Source organism: Haliotis rufescens, unplaced genomic scaffold (genome assembly GCF_023055435.1).
Source record: "Haliotis rufescens isolate VD_foot unplaced genomic scaffold, xgHalRufe1.0.p SCAF_16, whole genome shotgun sequence".
NCBI classification, from domain to species: Eukaryota; Metazoa; Mollusca; class Gastropoda; order Lepetellida; family Haliotidae; genus Haliotis; species Haliotis rufescens.
This window is the reverse complement of record NW_025963846.1, coordinates 23,701,928-23,722,699: the sequence shown is the minus strand read 5'-3', so window position 1 is coordinate 23,722,699 and position 20,772 is coordinate 23,701,928. Positions and strand designations below refer to the sequence as shown.

At 44.1% G+C, this 20,772-nt stretch overlaps 1 protein-coding gene across 1 annotated transcript in view; it reads left to right on the top strand.

The window, feature by feature from the left end:
* Nucleotides 1–7,544, top strand: part of LOC124133829 — a 74,825-nt gene extending 67,281 nt beyond the window's left edge. Inside the window, exons 13-14 of the mRNA XM_046498367.2 lie at nt 1,829–1,927; nt 7,072–7,544. Of these exons, the coding sequence (XP_046354323.1) occupies nt 1,829–1,927; nt 7,072–7,226 (254 nt within the window). The 3' untranslated portion in view covers nt 7,227–7,544. The remainder of the gene's footprint in view (nt 1–1,828; nt 1,928–7,071) is intronic.
* Nucleotides 7,545–20,772: the final 13,228 nt, after the last annotated feature.

Below are 20,772 nucleotides of genomic sequence, written 5' to 3'. Positions count from 1 at the left end.
CTCCCACTGAACGCCCCCATGAAGGCACTGGTGTATAACCAAGACTGCTGTTAACCCATCATCCACCGCCATTCCATAGCGTCTATATAATCATGTATTCATTAAGACGTGCGTAGTATATGTTTCCAACATGTAAGCTTGATTTATGACAATGAAAATGAATACAGTCCCAAACGCTGGGGCGGAAAGTTTATTGACCCATGAGTTTTTACTTCCGCTTCCGCCACCTGCGCACACACCTCCCGCGGATCGATCTCATGATTGAGGCGGTACGCAGTGATAGGCTTCTGAAATATACACGGCGTCGGGAAGTGTTTTAACAATGTAGCCTTTTAAGGCTACACATTTAAACCTGTAAACACTAAATTAAACAAAGCCACTTCTTCTCCTTCCTCACCATTTAGTCAGCTTCTACTCTATCCAAGTCCCAGCCCCGATTATCCATTATATTGTATAGGCAGCTTGGGTTGTATACTCCCCAGGAAGCTGAGAAAGCCATTTGATTGCACGCTTATACATTGATGCTGAAACAGTATTAATTGTAAATTTAAGAAATAATTGTGATTGAGTATATTTCTGACATTCTATAGAAGAGTCGACAGGGCTACCAAACCGTATTCCCTGGGGATAAGCCCTCATTTATAACATGTTCCGGGGAAGAAGATGTCACAAGTACCCTGTGCTTCTAGAGTCCGCCTGATGATGACCGGCTGGTTTTCAAGTGTGACCAGGTAGATTGTGTCACCATGACCTAGTAACGTGGCTCTTGCTGTCAATCACAAGCTGCCAGGTGCAAACTTGATCATTTACAGACCGGACCCGTGAAGATCCGGGGTAGAATAGATCTTCAGCAACCCATGATTGCCGAAAGAGGCGACCACGTTTGTCGTAAGAGGCGCATAACGGGATCACATTGTCAGGATCGCTGACTTGATTGATGCATGTCATCGATCCCAATTGAGTGGATCGATGCTTATGTCAATCACTGGATTGTCTGGTCCAGACTGGATCATTTACTGACCACTGTCGTATAACTCGAATATTGCTGAGTGCGGCGTCAAACAACAAGCACACACAAAATACAGGTGAAAAAATGCACTTCTACACTGAAGCCAGCTTGATCAAGTTTCCAGCTAATAAGCTGATTAGTTCAGTGGAGTGCTTTGCATATAACCAGAGCGCCGAGGATCAAGGGTGTCGATATCTACGTGCATCCTTGCAGGGTTTTCATGTCGCACGCGAGAAATGTTACAGACAGTTTATTTTGTATTTAGTTATACAGTCACTTAATTATTGTCAATCTTTATTACCGAAGGCGCAGCGGTTCGATGTGCCGACCTGCGTTCCAAAGACGTCAGAATCCTATGATTATGATTATGAATCTTGATTTGTCATCATCATACCCCTGCTCGTGGAGTTCATCTGCCCGGAAGTGGTCTAGTCTGCCCGGAAGTGGATGGTCGATGGTTCGATCCCCGGCCGTCGTTAACTGTCAGAATACTGTGTCTGAGTCGGGTATTCATGTTAAACTGCGGCATGGTATCTCAGTGGCCTAGCGCTATAAAACCGACACTAGTCTGGACAAGTTCAAGCGCGCACACAAACACACACACGTACGCACACGTGCATGCATTAATCTTGAACACGACGTTAAACCATTCCCCATCACATCATCCCTGCTCGTTGGCTTCGCCTAAGGGGTCAACATTTTGGACCAACCAAACCTCGTCTTTTTCCTCGCCCGTTAAGATGACGTCATGATATAATTGATTAACTGTGGTGTAAGCCCAGCTCCTCAAAATGTTAAATCGTATGCTATGTGTTGCAGGCAAGGTGAGCCCCGGCCCAGCCGCCTACAATCTCCAGACAACCATGGCAGGGGGACCAAGATACACCATGTCCAAGAGGCTCCCGAAATACACCACAGGTGAGGGTCGGGCACCTGCCCCAGGGGTGGCAGTGTGGGGTGGTGGGAGTCGGGTTAGAAGAGGTGGGGGGGGGGGGGGGGGGGGGGGGGGGGTATAGAAAGTTGAAAAGGGGTGGGTTGTGGGCAGTAGGAAGTGGGTGGAGGAGCGTCCGGGCCACCGATTGTTTACTGTATGAGAAAACAAAAACAAAAATATCATTAATCACGCCATGTGAAATTAAGCTGGCGGACATGTACAGGTGTGTTTAGCACGTCGTGTAAATATCATGATCAATTATTCCACCTGGAGATGACTGGTGCGTTTGTGACGTCACAGACGCCGTCACGGCTGGTCAACACCATACATCATACTCAACGCGTTTAATGATGTTTGTTTGTTTGTTGTTTAACGCCGCACTCAGCAATATTCTATATGACGGTGGTCCGTTAATAATCGAGTCTGGACTAGACAATCCAGTGACTGACATCATGAGCATCGACCCACGCAATTGGAATTCGATGACATGCATCAACCAAGTCAGCGAGCCTGACTCCCGATCCCGTTAGTCGCCTTTTACAACAAGCATGGTCGCCTCTTACCGCAAACATGGGTTGCTGAAGATCTAATCTAACCCGGATCTCCACAGGGGTTTGGTGATGTATTGGGCGTCAATTGAGAGAGGGGGGTGGGGGGGGGGGGGGTGTTATTATTTTTGTTTAGTGGATATCAGAAAGCAGGGATGATGGCTTTCACATAGTTCTGTTTTTAAGATCAGTGCTGAGATTTGAAATTAACTCAGAATCGACTCTCCAGAAAAGTACTTTCAAACAAAAAAACACACGTTTCTTCAGAGTTCAGATAGAACGTTGTACCTGGTGCATGTCACACCAGATGACAAGCCTGGGTCAGTGGGAGTTCACTTGCTCTGATGAACGGATTCATTCGTCACTACTCGCCCCTTTCCGTGACCTACAAGAAGACTCGTCCCCCTATCGATGAATGTTATGTGCGAAAATACGACAAACCAATCAGAATGCGCGTATGATTTCAAGTTCTTCGTCAAAGAATCCCTCAGAAATAATATTGGATTTTACGTATGTGTTGTATCTAAAAAAGACACAGTTAAATGTGTTCAAACATACTGTATAATTCCGCATGTCTAGATCTGCTTTAAATTGCATCTGAATTATATTATATAATATACGGGGAAATTTGTGTGAACCGTTACGCAACGAGTTGACAATTGTTTTAGGTATGCCCGTTTGCGCCAAGACGGAACCCGGTCGCAAAAATGGCCACGAGAGGGGCACGAGTCGCTATTTGGCTTGTCCCGGAATAACACGAGTTGGTCACGAATGGTCCCGGAATAACACGAGTTGATCACGAATGGAACGAATAGTATCGTTGACGAACCGCTAGCCGGACACAGGATGTTCTCCATTGCCGGGATACGCTTAAGGCTGAATGTAGACAAATTCAAGTTATTTCATGGCCTTAGGATCGCGGACAACTACGAATACCATTGAGTTCTAGTTCACATATAAATAAACGTCACGAATTAAAATAAATCGCGACGCAGACCGCCAGATGGGATTGGGAAAAATACATCCCTGACATGATAGTTGCAGCACGTGCGCAACCCGGAAGTACTGTGCGAACCTCTCACCCTCTCTTGCAACACCGGCGACACATGCCTACGTTGGTTAACTCAGAACTGCATTCTTTGACGTGAGGCTTTCTTCTTCAATTAGCGGGAAATGCACAACTGCTACATCTGATTTGTATCACGTGTACATTTGAAACGTGTTTTTCTGCGTCAGGTTTGTTTTAGGATAATCTTTCGGCCACTGCAAAAGAAAACGCCTGTTTTCGTGTGGGTGGGTGTATTTGTGGGTTGGGTTGAATGTGTGTGTGTGTGGGGGGGGGGGGGGGGGGGGGGGGGGGAGGGGGGGTGTTGAAGGTGAAGGTGTGTGTGAGGTTTTTTTGTGTGGGTGTCAGGTGGGGGTGTCTGACGATGTGGGAGTGGTTGTGTGTGGGGGTTAGGTGGAGGTGAGTATTTGTGGGGGTGGATGTCTGTGAAGGTATGTGTGTGGTTATGTTTGGATGTGGCGGAGTGTGGATGTACTCTGTGTGTTAGTGTTAGTGTGAACATTTATAACTAACGTCACATATTTACAGGACGACCACAGTGTCCAGCAAATTATTTTAACACTCTAACACACACACACAAACACACACACACACACACACACACACACACACACACACACACACACACACGGTCGGTCTCTAAAGAGGATCGGATGGTTACGATGTCAGACCTCTGAGGTAGGACGGCACTGTGCCCCGACCGCGTTAAACGTTGTTCATTTCATCAACCATGGTCTCCTTGGTCCTGACTCGAACATGCACAGACTGACGCGTTAAGCTGGAAAACAACAAATGACCACCCAAGACTATCTGAGAGAAAATCAATGGGAGAATTGCAGGCTTGAACCATTTTAATTTTAATTATAAACCATGTTATGTGGAGTTCACTCCACGAAGCCTACTTCCGTTAATTGAAACCACAGATTGAAACCCCAAAGTCCTTCCACTAGGAGATTGCTCATCCATTAGAGTACACGCAACCGAAGTCCGTCATCAAATGCATGTTGTGTTCCACGCCCACACCCAATGCTCGACCAGTGGATTTTACCCAAGGACGCAAAACAACCAAAGCAGTTTGTTATTATAAAAATATTTTAGTTATGAAATAACTGTCCCTCCCTTTCACGACCTTTCCATCAAATGTGTCATTTCCGTCCTCTGAATCCATCATGTTTTAGACGATCCCCTGTCCCCGCCGACGACAACGACAACGACAATGTTGACGGCAACATCGGCGACGCAGCCTAGTATTCACCATCCCTGCCACATCAGTCGTATCAATTCCTTCTTCTAATGAGCCCCGTAGAGCTAGCCCTCTACTTAACATTTAACTCAAGCACACCGATCAAATCTCGGGGGACGCCAAGAATTATCGTTTACATTGTCCCGGAGATATATTTGTTTAATAACCAGAGAACTAAACGATAACCATGGAGATAATCATAATTGAATTCAAATCGCTTTTTACAGCATAACTGACACGATCCAGGTTAATAGCCTCGGAGCTGGACTGATGTCACGTTACCGGAGACAGTGTAGGGCTTCGTCATCTTTAGTAATATACTACAGGAGATAAAACTAGCTTTGTTTGTTTAAGTGATACTACAGGGTAATGGACGGAACGTCCGTGTGTGTGCATAAGCCTCTAATATCACAAGTTTTATTGTCATGCGGAAATAATAATAAGGGAAACTATTCACGGACATGATATTTAGGGCTTTGATGAGAATCTGAATAGGTCAAAGTAGGCATTATAAGTGAGAATGAAGTGAATGGTAAATATATCATGATTAAATGAACACGGTGCAGACTTACATTTGTATTAAGTAACGAAATGCATCAAATGTATTTAGGTCCTTTTAAGTAGCAAAGACCATATTGGATGACAGCGTTTAGTATTTCCCATCGGGGTTCTGTCGCCAGAATGAGAGAAACGTCACGTAGGTGGATTTGAAGAGAGAACAAACGGGGTATTATACTTTTTACAGTTCCTTTCAGTGTGTTATTATTGGATTTCGTGATCTGGTTTCAATAATGGGTATTTCAGTAGCTTTGTTATTCGACACATCCTGTCTCGTGTTATATATGGTTCAGCGTGGAAGGGTAATAAACGCCGATTAGTGTTGGAGAGTTGTTAGGTAAGAGAAATGTCTGTAGAACCGTACCAACACATCCGAGTGTTCATGACGGAAACAAATACAAAAAATACACATCAGCTCGAAATCAAAGACGATGCTTTCTTGTGGTTCCGGAAAAATCTTATGGACACTTTGTTCTTATCTCGAACAACGAATTATTCGACATGCGTTCGACGGTCCACACGACTTCGAGTTAATGAAGTTTCACTGGACGAGAATTGATACGATTGTCTGTTCATACTGACATACTGTTCATACAACATAAATATTATTTAACTTGATGTGTTGTCATTATATGGACCCCAGAATTATGTTAATATTTTTTAATAATCGGATTTCAAATGTATGTCTCCCTATGCATTACTCCGATGCATTATTCCTCCTGCATATACTAGTACTAGAGGTGGGGTGAAATGGGGTTTAACGTCGCGTCCAACATTATTGCACTTATATAGCGACGTGTGTATATACTAGAAATAGTATTATAATAGCATTCGGTATATGTATAATTAGTTTTCAAGTATAGGAGTAGTATATGAACCAATGACGCGGCACTATTGAAAGACGACATCAAGATAACATGACACACGATGGTGACGTCACAGTGGGAACCTGACACACTGTTATCACGGCACATTGCTAGCGCAACAAAATGGTGTCTGGCCGTCTGTTTTTTTATTCACGCACTCAGCAATAGTCCAGCTATATGACGGCGGTCTGTATATAATCGAGTCTGGACCAGACAATCCAGTGACTGACATCATGAGCATCGATCCACGCAATTGGGACACGATAACATGCATCAACCAAGTCAGCGAGTCTGACCACCTGATCCCGTTACTCGCCTCTTCAACAAGCATAGTCGCCTTTGCTGGGTTGCTGAAGACCAGACCCGTGAAGATTCTTGGGTAGAATAGGTCTTCAGCAACCCATGCTTGCCGTAAAAGGTGACTATGCTTGTCGTAAAAGGCGACTAACGGGATCGGGTGGTCAGGCTCGCTGACTTGGTTGATGCATGTCATCGTGTCCCAATTGCGTGGATCGATGCTAAAGATGTCATCACTGGATTGTCTGGTCCAGACTCGATTATATACAGACCCCCGTCATATAGCTAGAATATTGCTGAGTGCGGCGTTAAACAACAAACCAAACAACCAACCAACTGAAGACCTATTCTACCCCAGATCTTCACTGTCCAACACAATGGTAACGGTGAAGTGGGAACATGACACAATTTATCACGCCACAATGCTAGCGCAACACGATTGTGGAGACACAGCGGGAATATGGGAATATGTCTTAAGTGAAATCGCCCCACAAAACTCACACTTCGTTACAAAAAACTGTTACATTGTGATCGTCATTGTATTTTTCAGGTGTCATCATCCCGGCCCCTAACGCCTACAGACCCCCCAGCGCTCAAACCTACAAGGGTCTGAGGACCAAACTAGGGTTGAAGCTAAAGAGCCGAGCAAGTCCGTTTGTATACTCGGGTTTCAAGACCAACAGGATAGTTGACCCCGTGGCATGACCCACCCACCCACGCGTCTGTTGTCATTGATTGTAGAGTATTTATTTGTCGTAGGCGTCCATCCATCCATCCTCCCTCAGACCGGCTCATTGATCCTCATCACTCCGACTTTACTCATTAGTATAAGAGGGTTCTACACCGGTTTTGTAATAGAGGATTATAGATATTTTATAGTGTATTGATTTATCTGTTTTGTTGTGATGGGATTAGTGTCAATGTGATTTTGAATTTGATGCTCCTGTAAACGTTTAACATTTACCTGTCCATTGAAATGATGAAGTTCTGTTTTGAGGTTGGTTATTTAAAGAGTATGGTCTATTAACGAGTTGACTTTGATGTTGTGACTGGAAATTTCTAGAGAGGTTACACAGAGGAGGAAATTGACCCTGTTAATGGAATGTGTTTTGATTAACTGGCTTTCAACAGTTTTCAGCGACATTAGTTCTGTCAGCTTCATGTGGGAGGAAAGGCCACAGTGATTAAAGAATGGAGATTATTTTACATGGGTAAAAGCCCCGAGTGTGGATGTTGACAAAGTGGTATAATCGGGGAGAATTTGGTATTCAGTACATCCTGGCATGACAAGGGGACATAACTCCCCACAGCGAGCTGTGGCACCACAGAGATCATTGAACCGCCATGGCCTATTTAACAGAGGCTGTGATTGGATGACACTTAACATGGCATCCAATGGTCCTCGGTATCGAACGAAACCAGTCAGCGGACTACCTGAAGTTTGTGTTGAAAAATTGCTCTCGCCATCAATTACATCAGCAGAGCAGATGATTTTAATCGTTATCGCCAGAACAACTTTCTAGGTGTAGACATATCTCCATCTTTATTCACAGTCGTAATTTAGAACGCTACGCACGCGCGCTTATAACAGGATATGGTACATTTATGGGCGCCGCCTGCAAAACAACAGTTCAACCTGGGTTCGAACCCACGACCATAGGTTCCTAGCATGCATAAGGGACCCAACTCCCCGCCGTTAATTGCCGCGCCTTAATCCACATGGCCACCCGTGCCTCCTCACTGCAAAGAGTATAAAGTCTTGAGTTGGTTTTGATATTTCAGTTGTATTCCGCTAAAGGTGTCGTTTACCACTTTTGTGATACTCGCTTGCATGATGCTGGACCCGTGAAGATCAGGGGTAGAATAGGTCTTCAGCAACCCATGCTTGCCGTAAAAGGCGACTATGCTTGTCGTAAGAGGCGACTAACGGGATCGGGTGGTCAGGCTCGCTGACTTGGTTGATACATGTCATCGTATTCCAATTGTGTGGATCGTTATGTTTTTTTAAGAATATTGAGATGACGTTTTAATGTAGAGGCGCTAAGTTTTTTTCTGTGGCCATCGACGTAGTTGATGAGTTGGAACAATTCCCCTGGATTTGTGCATGATTGTTTTCTGTCTAAAACGTGCATTTCGTTTCCTCAATTGCTAGGGGACATTGTGTGCAGCCCATTTCCGTAATGATTCTTGATTTTTGCTAAAAGCAGCGTAAAATCACACTCACTCACTCACTCACTCACTTAACGTACATGGTCGTTTCAACTCGACACAGCGGTAATTGATACTCAGTTCAGCGCAGACTGGGCCCCTGTCTATTGATATTCACCAAGAGTGACAAAATCAAAGTCTTGTACCGACTTGATGGTCAAAGGGGCGTCAGAGTTTACAGACCAAATATTTGTGAAGAGCTGTGCCTCTATTGGTCGTGGGTTATGGTCCTTGATCTGTCGATTGACGACGGGCCATTATCACGCGCGTTGTTATCTGACGTCAAAGGATAGGATAGGTGACGTCACGTTCAATAGTGACGTCATCTGGTTTGTTTTATGATGAATCCTTGAAAATGAATGAGACCAGCGCTAAGTCTTTCATAAGTATATGTTAAAGCATGGGAGTTACGATCATTTTAGCCATACGATCGTTTTGTGGAACGATGCCCCCGTGTTCGCGAAGAGGATAAGTATGTCCTGCCCTCCCGGAAGTATCCCCCACTCATCCATTTTGCATTAAAAAAGTGTTTGCTTGTTCCCTTGGGGTCGCAAAACCTAAGCCATCGCACGCGTGTTTCAAAGTTACACAACCAATCGCCCTTGGACATTATCTAGTTAATGGAACAACGCCGGTTGTCCTTTGTTAACGGAAGTTGAGTAAGGGAATGTGATCTATTAACTTTTAAAATATCTCTCTACAATGACATTTTCCTGATAACTAATTCCACGAATGGTCTTCAAAATTCGGATACGAGGGATTACAGGGAATATAACGCCAACACGTTTGTGTTCACGATGTTCAATTGACACACGACGTGTTCTACAGCAACAGGATACTTCAGTCCCCTGGAGAGTCACGTTTATGTCGGCAATCAAGGCGATCCGTCGCTGAGATTGCACAAGAGTTTTAATATTAAGGAAACCATGTTGAACGATTAGTGTGTTTTTTTCCGCGGATTATGAGCGATGTGTCATACACGATAATCATGTAGGCATGCCAGTCACCGAATACTGTACTCTGACATTCCACTCAGCAGAACGTTATGTTTAACACGGCTTGAACAGGATTGATTGATTGATTGATTGAGTATGGGTTTACACCGCTTTTAGCAATATTCCAGCAATATCACGGCGGGGGACACCAGATATGGGCTTCACACATTGTACCATGTCGGGAATCGAACCCGGGTCTTCAGCGTGACGAGCGAACGCTTTAACCACTAGGCTACCCGACCGCCCCTTGAACAGGATGGATGTTTGGTAATGTCCCACTTTGGTGAAACCCATGAGACAGGTATGATGCAAGGCAACGAAGAAGAATAATCAGAAGGAATATGGGATACGAACTTTAGGATATATGACCGTGTCCCACCTAAAGGGGGCGGTCGGGTAGCCTAGTGGTTAAAGCGTTGGCTCATCACGCCGAAGATCCGGGTTCGATTCCCGACATGGGTACAATGTGTGAAGTCCATTTCTGATGTTCCGCGTCGTGATATTGCTGGAATATTGCTAAAAGCGGCTTAAATCCAACTCACTCACTTACACTCCCACCTAAAGGGCCCAACTATTCACCTCATGTTTGCAAGTGGTAAAATAGAGATAATTACTAATCTTTAATGTTTAATCTGCCTCGCATTCTATACAAGGATGTGATGAAATCAGTTTCTTTTGTATGTTAGGTTCAAGGCCACTATGAACAGCAAAACAAATCATGAGAGAAAGCTCGAAGTATAATGGCACGTCTTTGACGTTTAACATATTGGCGACCGCCTCCGTGGTCTAGTGGTAGAACGTCCGCCCGGAGAGCGGAAGGTCCGGGGTTCGATCCCCAGCCGCGTCATACCAAAAGATGTACTTGTTGTTACCCTGCCTAGCACTCAGCATTAAGGGGCTGGTCGGCTCGGAGTCAGTATACTGTGTCTGAGTGGGGTATTCGTGTTAAACTGCAGCATGGTATCTCAGTGGGCTAGCACTATAAATCGGTTCGGACTACAACAAGCAGGCTGCACACACACGTGTGTGCACGTCGCGATATAAGTGCAATAATCTTGGACCCCATTTCACATCACCTTAAAGATTAACCACTTTTGGTATGATGAGTTATATGACAGGAATATATGCTTCATCTGCTATGCATGACCTTGGCCATGTTAAACTGCGCCATGGAATCTCAGTGAGCTAGCACTATAAATCGGCATCAGTCCGGACTAGTACAAGCAGCCACACACACACACACACACGTGCATGCACGTCGCTATATAAGTGCAATAATCTTGGACGCGTCGTTAATCCCAATTTCACCTCACATATTGGTGCTGGAAAACCAAGATTATCATAATCAAAGCGATTCTGGCACAGAATTCTCAGGATGCAACTCTGCACAGTGAATCGTAACCACTCAGGTGATTAGGTTTAGTTTGTACTTGAAAACATAGCAAAAATTGTAGCCGTAGACACTATGAACTAAATCTAATTTGTCCACACTTAGTTTTGGACTAGTTTAACGTGGTATCATGGGGAGAAAACGATCGGTCCTTACTTTTCACTTGTCTCCACCAGCAAACTGTTGGTGGCATCAAATCTTGCATAACCCTCAACTCAGCAATATTCCAGCTGTATGATTGGGGCGTGTAAATAATGGAGTCTGGACCAGACAATCCAGTGACTGATATTATGAACCATACTTGCAACTATATATCTAATAACCCAATCCATTAAGTTGCCTCTTCCAACAAGCGTTGGTAGCTGGGGACAAAATGTATTCAGAATCACTGGTTAAGTGGCACTATGGGTTTCAGCACCAGAGACCACATATAGTGGATGGAAGTAAATAAACACACAGATCAAAGACAGAAAACTAATGTTAGTATTTAAACAACTTTTTATTAATCCTGATTTTAGATCAAATGTATCATTGGACAAGCTTAGCACAATCTTTACATGTTATAGCTCTTTAGAAAGTGTATATTTTCTTAGTTGAAAGAACAATTAAGGATAAACTTCACAAAAAGATATAGAATGTCAGTAAAAGTAGCCGAAAAAACCCTCTTAAGGACTACTTTGAACACGTCGCCTGTGCGCATGCGCACTTGTATTTTCGTACATTTTATTTTATTGAATAGATATTGAGGTCAACTTTTCCAACAACGAAATCGACAAGAGACAGAAGTGTATTTTAAGGTTCAAAAACGGCTTGAAACTTTATCACAATGTTTCTATTTTCGCCACTTTTCAGATTCATAGGGCTGCTCTGGCGTAAAATGTAACGCTGTTGTCAGAACAAATGTTTCATTGGACAAGCTAAGCATAACCTGTACATGTTCTAGCTCTTTAGAAAGTGTATATTTTTTCAGTTGAAAGAACAATGCAGGATACACTTCACAAAAGATATAGAATGTCAGTAAAAATAGCTGGAAAACTCTCTTAAAGGGTTACTTTGAACACGTCGCCTGTGCGCATGCGCACTGGTATTTTCGTTTATGTTATTTTATTGAATAGATCATATTGAACTTTACCAACCAGTTTGTGACGTCACAGACGCCGTCACGGCAGGGCAACATCATACATCATACTCAACGCGTTTAATGATGTTTGTTTGTTTGTTTGTTTGTTGTTTAACGCCGCACTCAGCAATATTCTATATGACGGGGGTCTGTAAATAATCGAGTCTGGACTAGACAATCCAGTGACTGACATCATGAGCATCGACCCATGCAATTGGAATTCGTTGACATGCATCAACCAAGTCAGCGAGCCTGACCATCCGATCCCGTTAGTCGCCTGTTGCGACAAGCATGGTCGCCTCTTACCGCAAACATGGGTTGCTGAAGACCTATTCTAACCCGGATGGTTTGTTGATGTATTGGGCGTCATTTGAGAGAAGGGGGGGGGGGGGAGTATTAATTTTGTTTGGTTGATATCAGAAAGCAGGGATGATGGCTTTCACATTTTTCTGTTTTTAAGATCAGTGCTGAGATTTGAAATTAACTCAAAATCGACTGTCCAGAAAAGTACTTTCAAACAAAAAAAACACGTTTCTTCAGAGTTCAGATAGAACGTTGTACCTGGTGCATGTCACACCAGATGACAAGACTGGGTCAGTGGGAGGAATTAGCCGCCACAGAGGCAAGGTTCTCTTGCTCTGATGAACGAATTCATTCGTCACTACTCGCACCTTTCCGTAACCTACAAGTCGCTATTCGGCCATTCGCCACCACCCGCCCCTTTCCGTAACCTGCAAGAAGACTCGTCCCCCTATCGATGAATGTCATGTGCGAAAATACGACAAACCAATAAGAATGCGCGTATGATTTCAAGTTCTTCCTCAAAGAATCCCTCAGAAATAATTTTTGATTTTACAAATGTCTTGCTTATAACGATATACCCAAGTCACAGTTAAATATTCACAGTTCAAACATACTGTATAATTCCGCATGTCCAGATCTGCTTTAAATTGCATCTGAAATATATATAATATACGGGGAAATATGTGTGAACCATTACACAACGAGTTGTCAATTGTTTTAGGTATGCCCGTTTGCGCCAAGACGGAACCCGGTCGCAAAAATGGCCACGAGAGGGGCACGAGTCGCTATTCGGCTTGTCCCTGAATAACAGAGTTGGTCCCGAATGGTCCCGGAATAACACGAGTTGGTCACGAATGGTCCCGGAATAACACGAGTTGGTCACGAATGGAACGAATAGTATCGTTGACGAACCGCTAGCTGGACACAGGAGGTTCTCCATTGCCGGGATACGCTCCAGGCTGAACGTAGACAAATTCAAGTTATTTCATGGCCTAAGGATCGCGGACAACTCCGAACCCCATTGAGTTCTAGTTCACGTATAAATAAACGTCACGAATTAAAATAAATCGCGACGCAGACCGCCAGATGGGATTGGGAAAAATACATCCCTGACATGATAGTTGCAGCACGTGCGCAACCCGGAAGTACTGTGCGAGCCTCTCACCCTCTCTTGCAACACCGGCGACACATGCCTACGTTGGTTATCTCAGAACTGCATTCTTTGACGTGAGGCTTTCCTCTTCAATTAGCGGGAAATGCGCAACTGCTACATCTGATTTGTATCACGTGTACGTTTGAAACGTGTTTTTCTGCGGGGTGGGGTAGAGTGGGTAGGTAGGTGGGGGTGTTTTAGGGTGGTGGTGGTGTATATGGGTGTCTGTGAAGGTGTGTGTCAGCTGGGGGTGTCTGTGACGATGTGGGAGTGGTTGTGTGTGTGTGTGTGTGTGTGTGTGGTGGGGGGGGGGGGGGGGGGGGTGGAGTGGGTAGGTAGGTGGGGGTGTTTTAGGATGGTGGCGGTGTAAATGGGTGTCTGTGAAGGTGTGTGTCAGCTAGGGGTGTCTGTGACGATGTGGGAGTGGTTGTGTGTGTGTGTGTGGTGGAGGGGTGGGTGGAGTGGGTAGGTAGGTGGGGGTGTTTTAGGGTGGTGGTGGTGTATATGGGTGTCTGTGAAGGTGTGTGTCAGGTGGGGGTGTCTGTCACGATGTGGGAGTGGTTGTGTGTGTGTGGGGGGGGGGGGGGGGGTGAGTATTTGTGGGTGTTGATGTCTGTGAAGGTATGTGTGTGGTTATGTGTGTGTGTGTAGCAATGTGAATTTACTGTGTGTGTTAGTGTGAACAATTATAACTAACGTCACATATTTACAGGACGACCACAGTGTCCTCTAACACACACACACTAACACACACACACTAACACACACTAACACACTAACACACACACACACACGGTCGGTCTCTAAAGAGGATCGGATGGTTACGATGTCAGACCTCTGAGGTAGGACGGCACTGTCCCCCGACCGCGTTAAACGTTGTTCATTTCATCAACCATGGTCTCCTTGGTCCAGACTCGAACTTGCACAGACTGACGCGTTAAGCTGGAAAACAACAAATGACCGTCACAGACTATCTGAGAGAAAATCAATGGGAGAAATGCAGGCTTGAACCATTTTAATTTTAATTATAAACCATGTTATGTGGAGTTCACTCCACGAAGCCTACTTCCGTTAATTGAAACCACACATTGAAACCCCAAAGTCCTTCCACTAGGAGATTGCTCATCCATTAGTGTACACGCAACCGAAGTCCGTCATCAAATGCATGTTGTGTTCCACGCCCACACCCAATGCTCGACCAGTGGATTTTACCCAAGGACGCAAAACAACCAAAGCAGTTTGTTATTATAAAAATATTTTAGTTATGAAATAACTGTCCCTCCCTTTCACGACCTTTCCATCAAATGTGTCATTTCCGTCCTCTGAATCCATCATGTTTTAGACGATCCCCTGTCCCCGCCGACGACAACGACAACGACAATGTTGACGGCAACATCGGCGACGCAGCCTAGTATTCACCATCCCTGCCACATCAGTCGTATCAATTCCTTCTTCTAATGAGCCCCGTAGAGCTAGCCCTCTACTTAACATTTAACTCAAGCACACCGATCAAATCTCGGGGGACGCCAAGAATTATCGTTTACATTGTCCCGGAGATATATTTGTTTAATAACCAGAGAACTAAACGATAACCATGGAGATAATCATAATTGAATTCAAATCGCTTTTTACAGCATAACTGACACGATCCAGGTTAATAGCCTCGGAGCTGGACTGATGTCACGTTACCGGAGACAGTGTAGGGCTTCGTCATCTTTAGTAATATACTACAGGAGATAAAACTAGCTTTGTTTGTTTAAGTGATACTACAGGGTAATGGACGGAACGTCCGTGTGTGTGCATAAGCCTCTAATATCACAAGTTTTATTGTCATGCGGAAATAATAATAAGGGAAACTATTCACGGACATGATATTTAGGGATTTGATGAGAATCTGAATAGGTCAAAGTAGGCATTATAAGTGAGAATGAAGTGAATGGTAAATATATCATGATTAAATGAACACGCTGCAGACTTACATTTGTATTAAGTAACGAAATGCATCAAATGTATTTAGGTCCTTTTAAGTAGCAAAGACCATATTGGATGACAGCATTTAGTATTTCCCATCGGGGTTCTGTCGCCAGAATGAGAGAAACGTCACGTAGGTGGATTTGAAGAGAGAACAAACAGGGTATTATACTTTTTACAGTTCCTTTCAGTGTGTTATTATTGGATTTCGTGATCTGGTTTCAATAATGGGTATTTCAGTAGCTTTGTTATTCGACACATCCTGTCTCGTGTTATATATGGTTCAGCGTGGAAGGGTAATAAACGCCGATTAGTGTTGGAGAGTTGTTAGGTAAGAGAAATGTCTGTAGAACCGTACCAACACATCCGAGTGTTCATGACGGAAACAAATACAAAAAATACACATCAGCTCGAAATCAAAGACGATGCTTTCTTGTGGTTCCGGAAAAATCTTATGGACACTTTGTTCTTATCTCGAACAACGAATTATTCGACATGCGTTCGACGGTCCACACGACTTCGAGTTAATGAAGTTTCACTGGACGAGAATTGATACGATTGTCTGTTCATACTGACATACTGTTCATACAACATAAATATTATTTAACTTGATGTGTTGTCATTATATGGACCCCAGAATTATGTTAATATTTTTTAATAATCGGATTTCAAATGTATGTCTCCCTATGCATTACTCCGATGCATTATTCCTCCTGCATATACTAGTACTAGAGGTGGGGTGAAATGGGGTTTAACGTCGCGTCCAACATTATTGCACTTATATAGCGACGTGTGTATATACTAGAAATAGTATTATAATAGCATTCGGTATATGTATAATTAGTTTTCAAGTATAGGAGTAGTATATGAACCAATGACGCGGCACTATTGAAAGACGACATCAAGATAACATGACACACGATGGTGACGTCACAGTGGGAACCTGACACACTGTTATCACGGCACATTGCTAGCGCAACAAAATGGTGTCTGGCCGTCTGTTTTTTTATTCACGCACTCAGCAATAGTCCAGCTATATGACGGCGGTCTGTATATAATCGAGTCTGGACCAGACAATCCAGTGACTGACATCATGAGCATCGATCCACGCAATTGGGACACGATAACATGCATCAACCAAGTCAGCGAGTCTGACCACCTGATCCCGTTACTCGCCTCTTCAACAAGCATAGTCGCCTTTGCTGGGTTGCTGAAGACCAGACCCGTGAAGATTCTTGGGTAAAATAGGTCTTCAGCAACCCATGCTTGCCGTAAAAGGTGACTATGCTTGTCGTAAAAGGCGACTAACGGGATCGGGTGGTCAGGCTCGCTGACTTGGTTGATGCATGTCATCGATCCCAATTGCGTGGATCGATGCTAAAGATGTCATCACTGGATTGTCTGGTCCAGACTCGATTATATACAGACCGCCGTCATATAGCTAGAATATTGCTGAGTGCGGCGTTAAACAACAAACCAAACAACCAACCAACTGAAGACCTATTCTACCCCAGATCTTCACTGTCCAACACAATGGTAACGGTGAAGTGGGAACATGACACAATTTATCACGCCACAATGCTAGCGCAATACGATTGTGGAGACACAGCGGGAATATGGGAATATGTCTTAAGTGAAATCGCCCCACAAAACTCACACTTCGTTACAAAAAACTGTTACATTGTGATCGTCATTGTATTTTTCAGGTGTCATCATCCCGGCCCCTAACGCCTACAGACCCCCCAGCGCTCAAACCTACAAGGGTCTGAGGACCAAACTAGGGTTGAAGCTAAAGAGCCGAGCAAGTCCGTTTGTATACTCGGGTTTCAAGACCAACAGGATAGTTGACCCCGTGGCATGACCCACCCACCCACGCGTCTGTTGTCATTGATTGTAGAGTATTTATTTGTCGTAGGCGTCCATCCATCCATCCTCCCTCAGACCGGCTCATTGATCCTCATCACTCCGACTTTACTCATTAGTATAAGAGGGTTCTACACCGGTTTTGTAATAGAGGATTATAGATATTTTATAGTGTATTGATTTATCTGTTTTGTTGTGATGGGATTAGTGTCAATGTGATTTTGAATTTGATGCTCCTGTAAACGTTTAACATTTACCTGTCCATTGAAATGATGAAGTTCTGTTTTGAGGTTGGTTATTTAAAGAGTATGGTCTATTAACGAGTTGACTTTGATGTTGTGACTGGAAATTTCTAGAGAGGTTACACAGAGGAGGAAATTGACCCTGTTAATGGAATGTGTTTTGATTAACTGGCTTTCAACAGTTTTCAGCGACATTAGTTCTGTCAGCTTCATGTGGGAGGAAAGGCCACAGTGATTAAAGAATGGAGATTATTTTACATGGGTAAAAGCCCCGAGTGTGGATGTTGACAAAGTGGTATAATCGGGGAGAATTTGGTATTCAGTACATCCTGGCATGACAAGGGGACATAACTCCCCACAGCGAGCTGTGGCACCACAGAGATCATTGAACCGCCATGGCCTATTTAACAGAGGCTGTGATTGGATGACACTTAACATGGCATCCAATGGTCCTCGGTATCGAACGAAACCAGTCAGCGGACTACCTGAAGTTTGTGTTGAAAAATTGCTCTCGCCATCAATTACATCAGCAGAGCAGATGATTTTAATCGTTATCGCCAGAACAACTTTCTAGGTGTAGACATATCTCCATCTTTATTCACAGTCGTAATTTAGAACGCTACGCACGCGCGCTTATAACAGGATATGGTACATTTATGGGCGCCGCCTGCAAAACAACAGTTCAACCTGGGTTCGAACCCACGACCATAGGTTCCTAGCATGCATAAGGGACCCAACTCCCCGCCGTTAATTGCCGCGCCTTAATCCACATGGCCACCCGTGCCTCCTCACTGCAAAGAGTATAAAGTCTTGAGTTGGTTTTGATATTTCAGTTGCATTCCGCTAAAGGTGTCGTTTACCACTTTTGTGATACTCGCTTGCATGATGCTGGACCCGTGAAGATCAGGGGTAGAATAGGTCTTCAGCAACCCATGCTTGCCGTAAAAGGCGACTATGCTTGTCGTAAGAGGCGACTAACGGGATCGGGTGGTCAGGCTCGCTGACTTGGTTGATACATGTCATCGTATTCCAATTGTGTGGATCGTTATGTTTTTTTAAGAATATTGAGATGACGTTTTAATGTAGAGGCGCTAAGTTTTTTTCTGTGGCCATCGACGTAGTTGATGAGTTGGAACAATTCCCCTGGATTTGTGCATGATTGTTTTCTGTCTAAAACGTGCATTTCGTTTCCTCAATTGCTAGGGGACATTGTGTGCAGCCCATTTCCGTAATGATTCTTGATTTTTGCTAAAAGCAGCGTAAAATCACACTCACTCACTCACTCACTCACTCACTTAACGTACATGGTCGTTTCAACTCGACACAGCGGTAATTGATACTCAGTTCAGCGCAGACTGGGCCCCTGTCTATTGATATTCACCAAGAGTGACAAAATCAAAGTCTTGTACCGACTTGATGGTCAAAGGGGCGTCAGAGTTTACAGACCAAATATTTGTGAAGAGCTGTGCCTCTATTGGTCGTGGGTTATGGTCCTTGATCTGTCGATTGACGACGGGCCATTATCACGCGCGTTGTTATCTGACGTCAAAGGATAGGATAGGTGACGTCACGTTCAATAGTGACGTCATCTGGTTTGTTTTATGATGAATCCTTGAAAATGAATGAGACCAGCGCTAAGTCTTTCATAAGTATATGTTAAAGCATGGGAGTTACGATCATTTTAGCCATACGATCGTTTTGTGGAACGATGCCCCCGTGTTCGCGAAGAGGATAAGTATGTCCTGCCCTCCCGGAAGTATCCCCCACTCATCCATTTTGCATTAAAAAAGTGTTTGCTTGTTCCCTTGGGGTCGCAAAACCTAAGCCATCGCACGCGTGTTTCAAAGTTACACAACCAATCGCCCTTGGACTTTATCTAGTTAATGGAACAACGCCGGTTGTCCTTTGTTAACGGAAGTTGAGTAAGGGAATGTGATCTATTAACTTTTAAAATATCTCTCTACAATGACATTTTCCTGATAACTAATTCCACGAATGGTCTTCAAAATTCGGATACCAGGGATTACAGGGAATATAACGCCAACACGTTTGTGTTCACGATGTTCAATTGACACACGACGTGTTCTACAGCAACAGGATACTTCAGTCCCCTGGAGAGGCACGTTTATGTCGGCAATCAAGGCGATCCGTCGCTGAGATTGCACAAGAGTTTTAATATTAAGGAAACCATGTTGAACGATTAGTGTGTTTTTTTCCGCGGATTATGAGCGATGTGTCATACACGATAATCATGTAGGCATGCCAGTCACCGAATACTGTACTCTGACATTCCACTCAGCAGAACGTTATGTTTAACACGGCTTGAACAGGATTGATTGATTGATTGATTGAGTATGGGTTTACACCGCTTTTAGCAATATTCCAGCAATATCACGGCGGGGGACACCAGATATGGGCTTCACACATTGTACCATGTCGGGAATCGAACCCGGGTCTTCAGCGTGACGAGCGAACGCTTTAACCACTAGGCTACCCGACCGCCCCTTGAACAGGATGGATGTTTGGTAATGTCCCACTTTGGTGAAACCCATGAGACAGGTATGATGCAAGGCAACGAAGAAGAATAATCAGAAGGAATATGGGATACGAACTTTAGGATATATGACCGTGTCCCACCTAAAGGGGGCGGTCGGGTAGCCTAGTGGTTAAAGCGTTGGCTCATCACGCCGAAGATCCGGGTTCGATTCCCGACATGGGTACAATGTGTGAAGTCCATTTCTGGTGTTCCGCGTCGTGATATTGCTGGAATATTGCTAAAAGCGGCTTAAATCCAACTCACTCACTTACACTCCCACCTAAAGGGCCCAACTATTCACCTCATGTTTGCAAGTGGTAAAATAGAGATAATTACTAATCTTTAATCTTTAATCTGCCTCGCATTCTATACAAGGATGTGATGAAATCAGTTTCTTTTGTATGTTAGGTTCAAGGCCACTATGAACAGCAAAACAAATCATGAGAGAAAGCTCGAAGTATAATGGCACG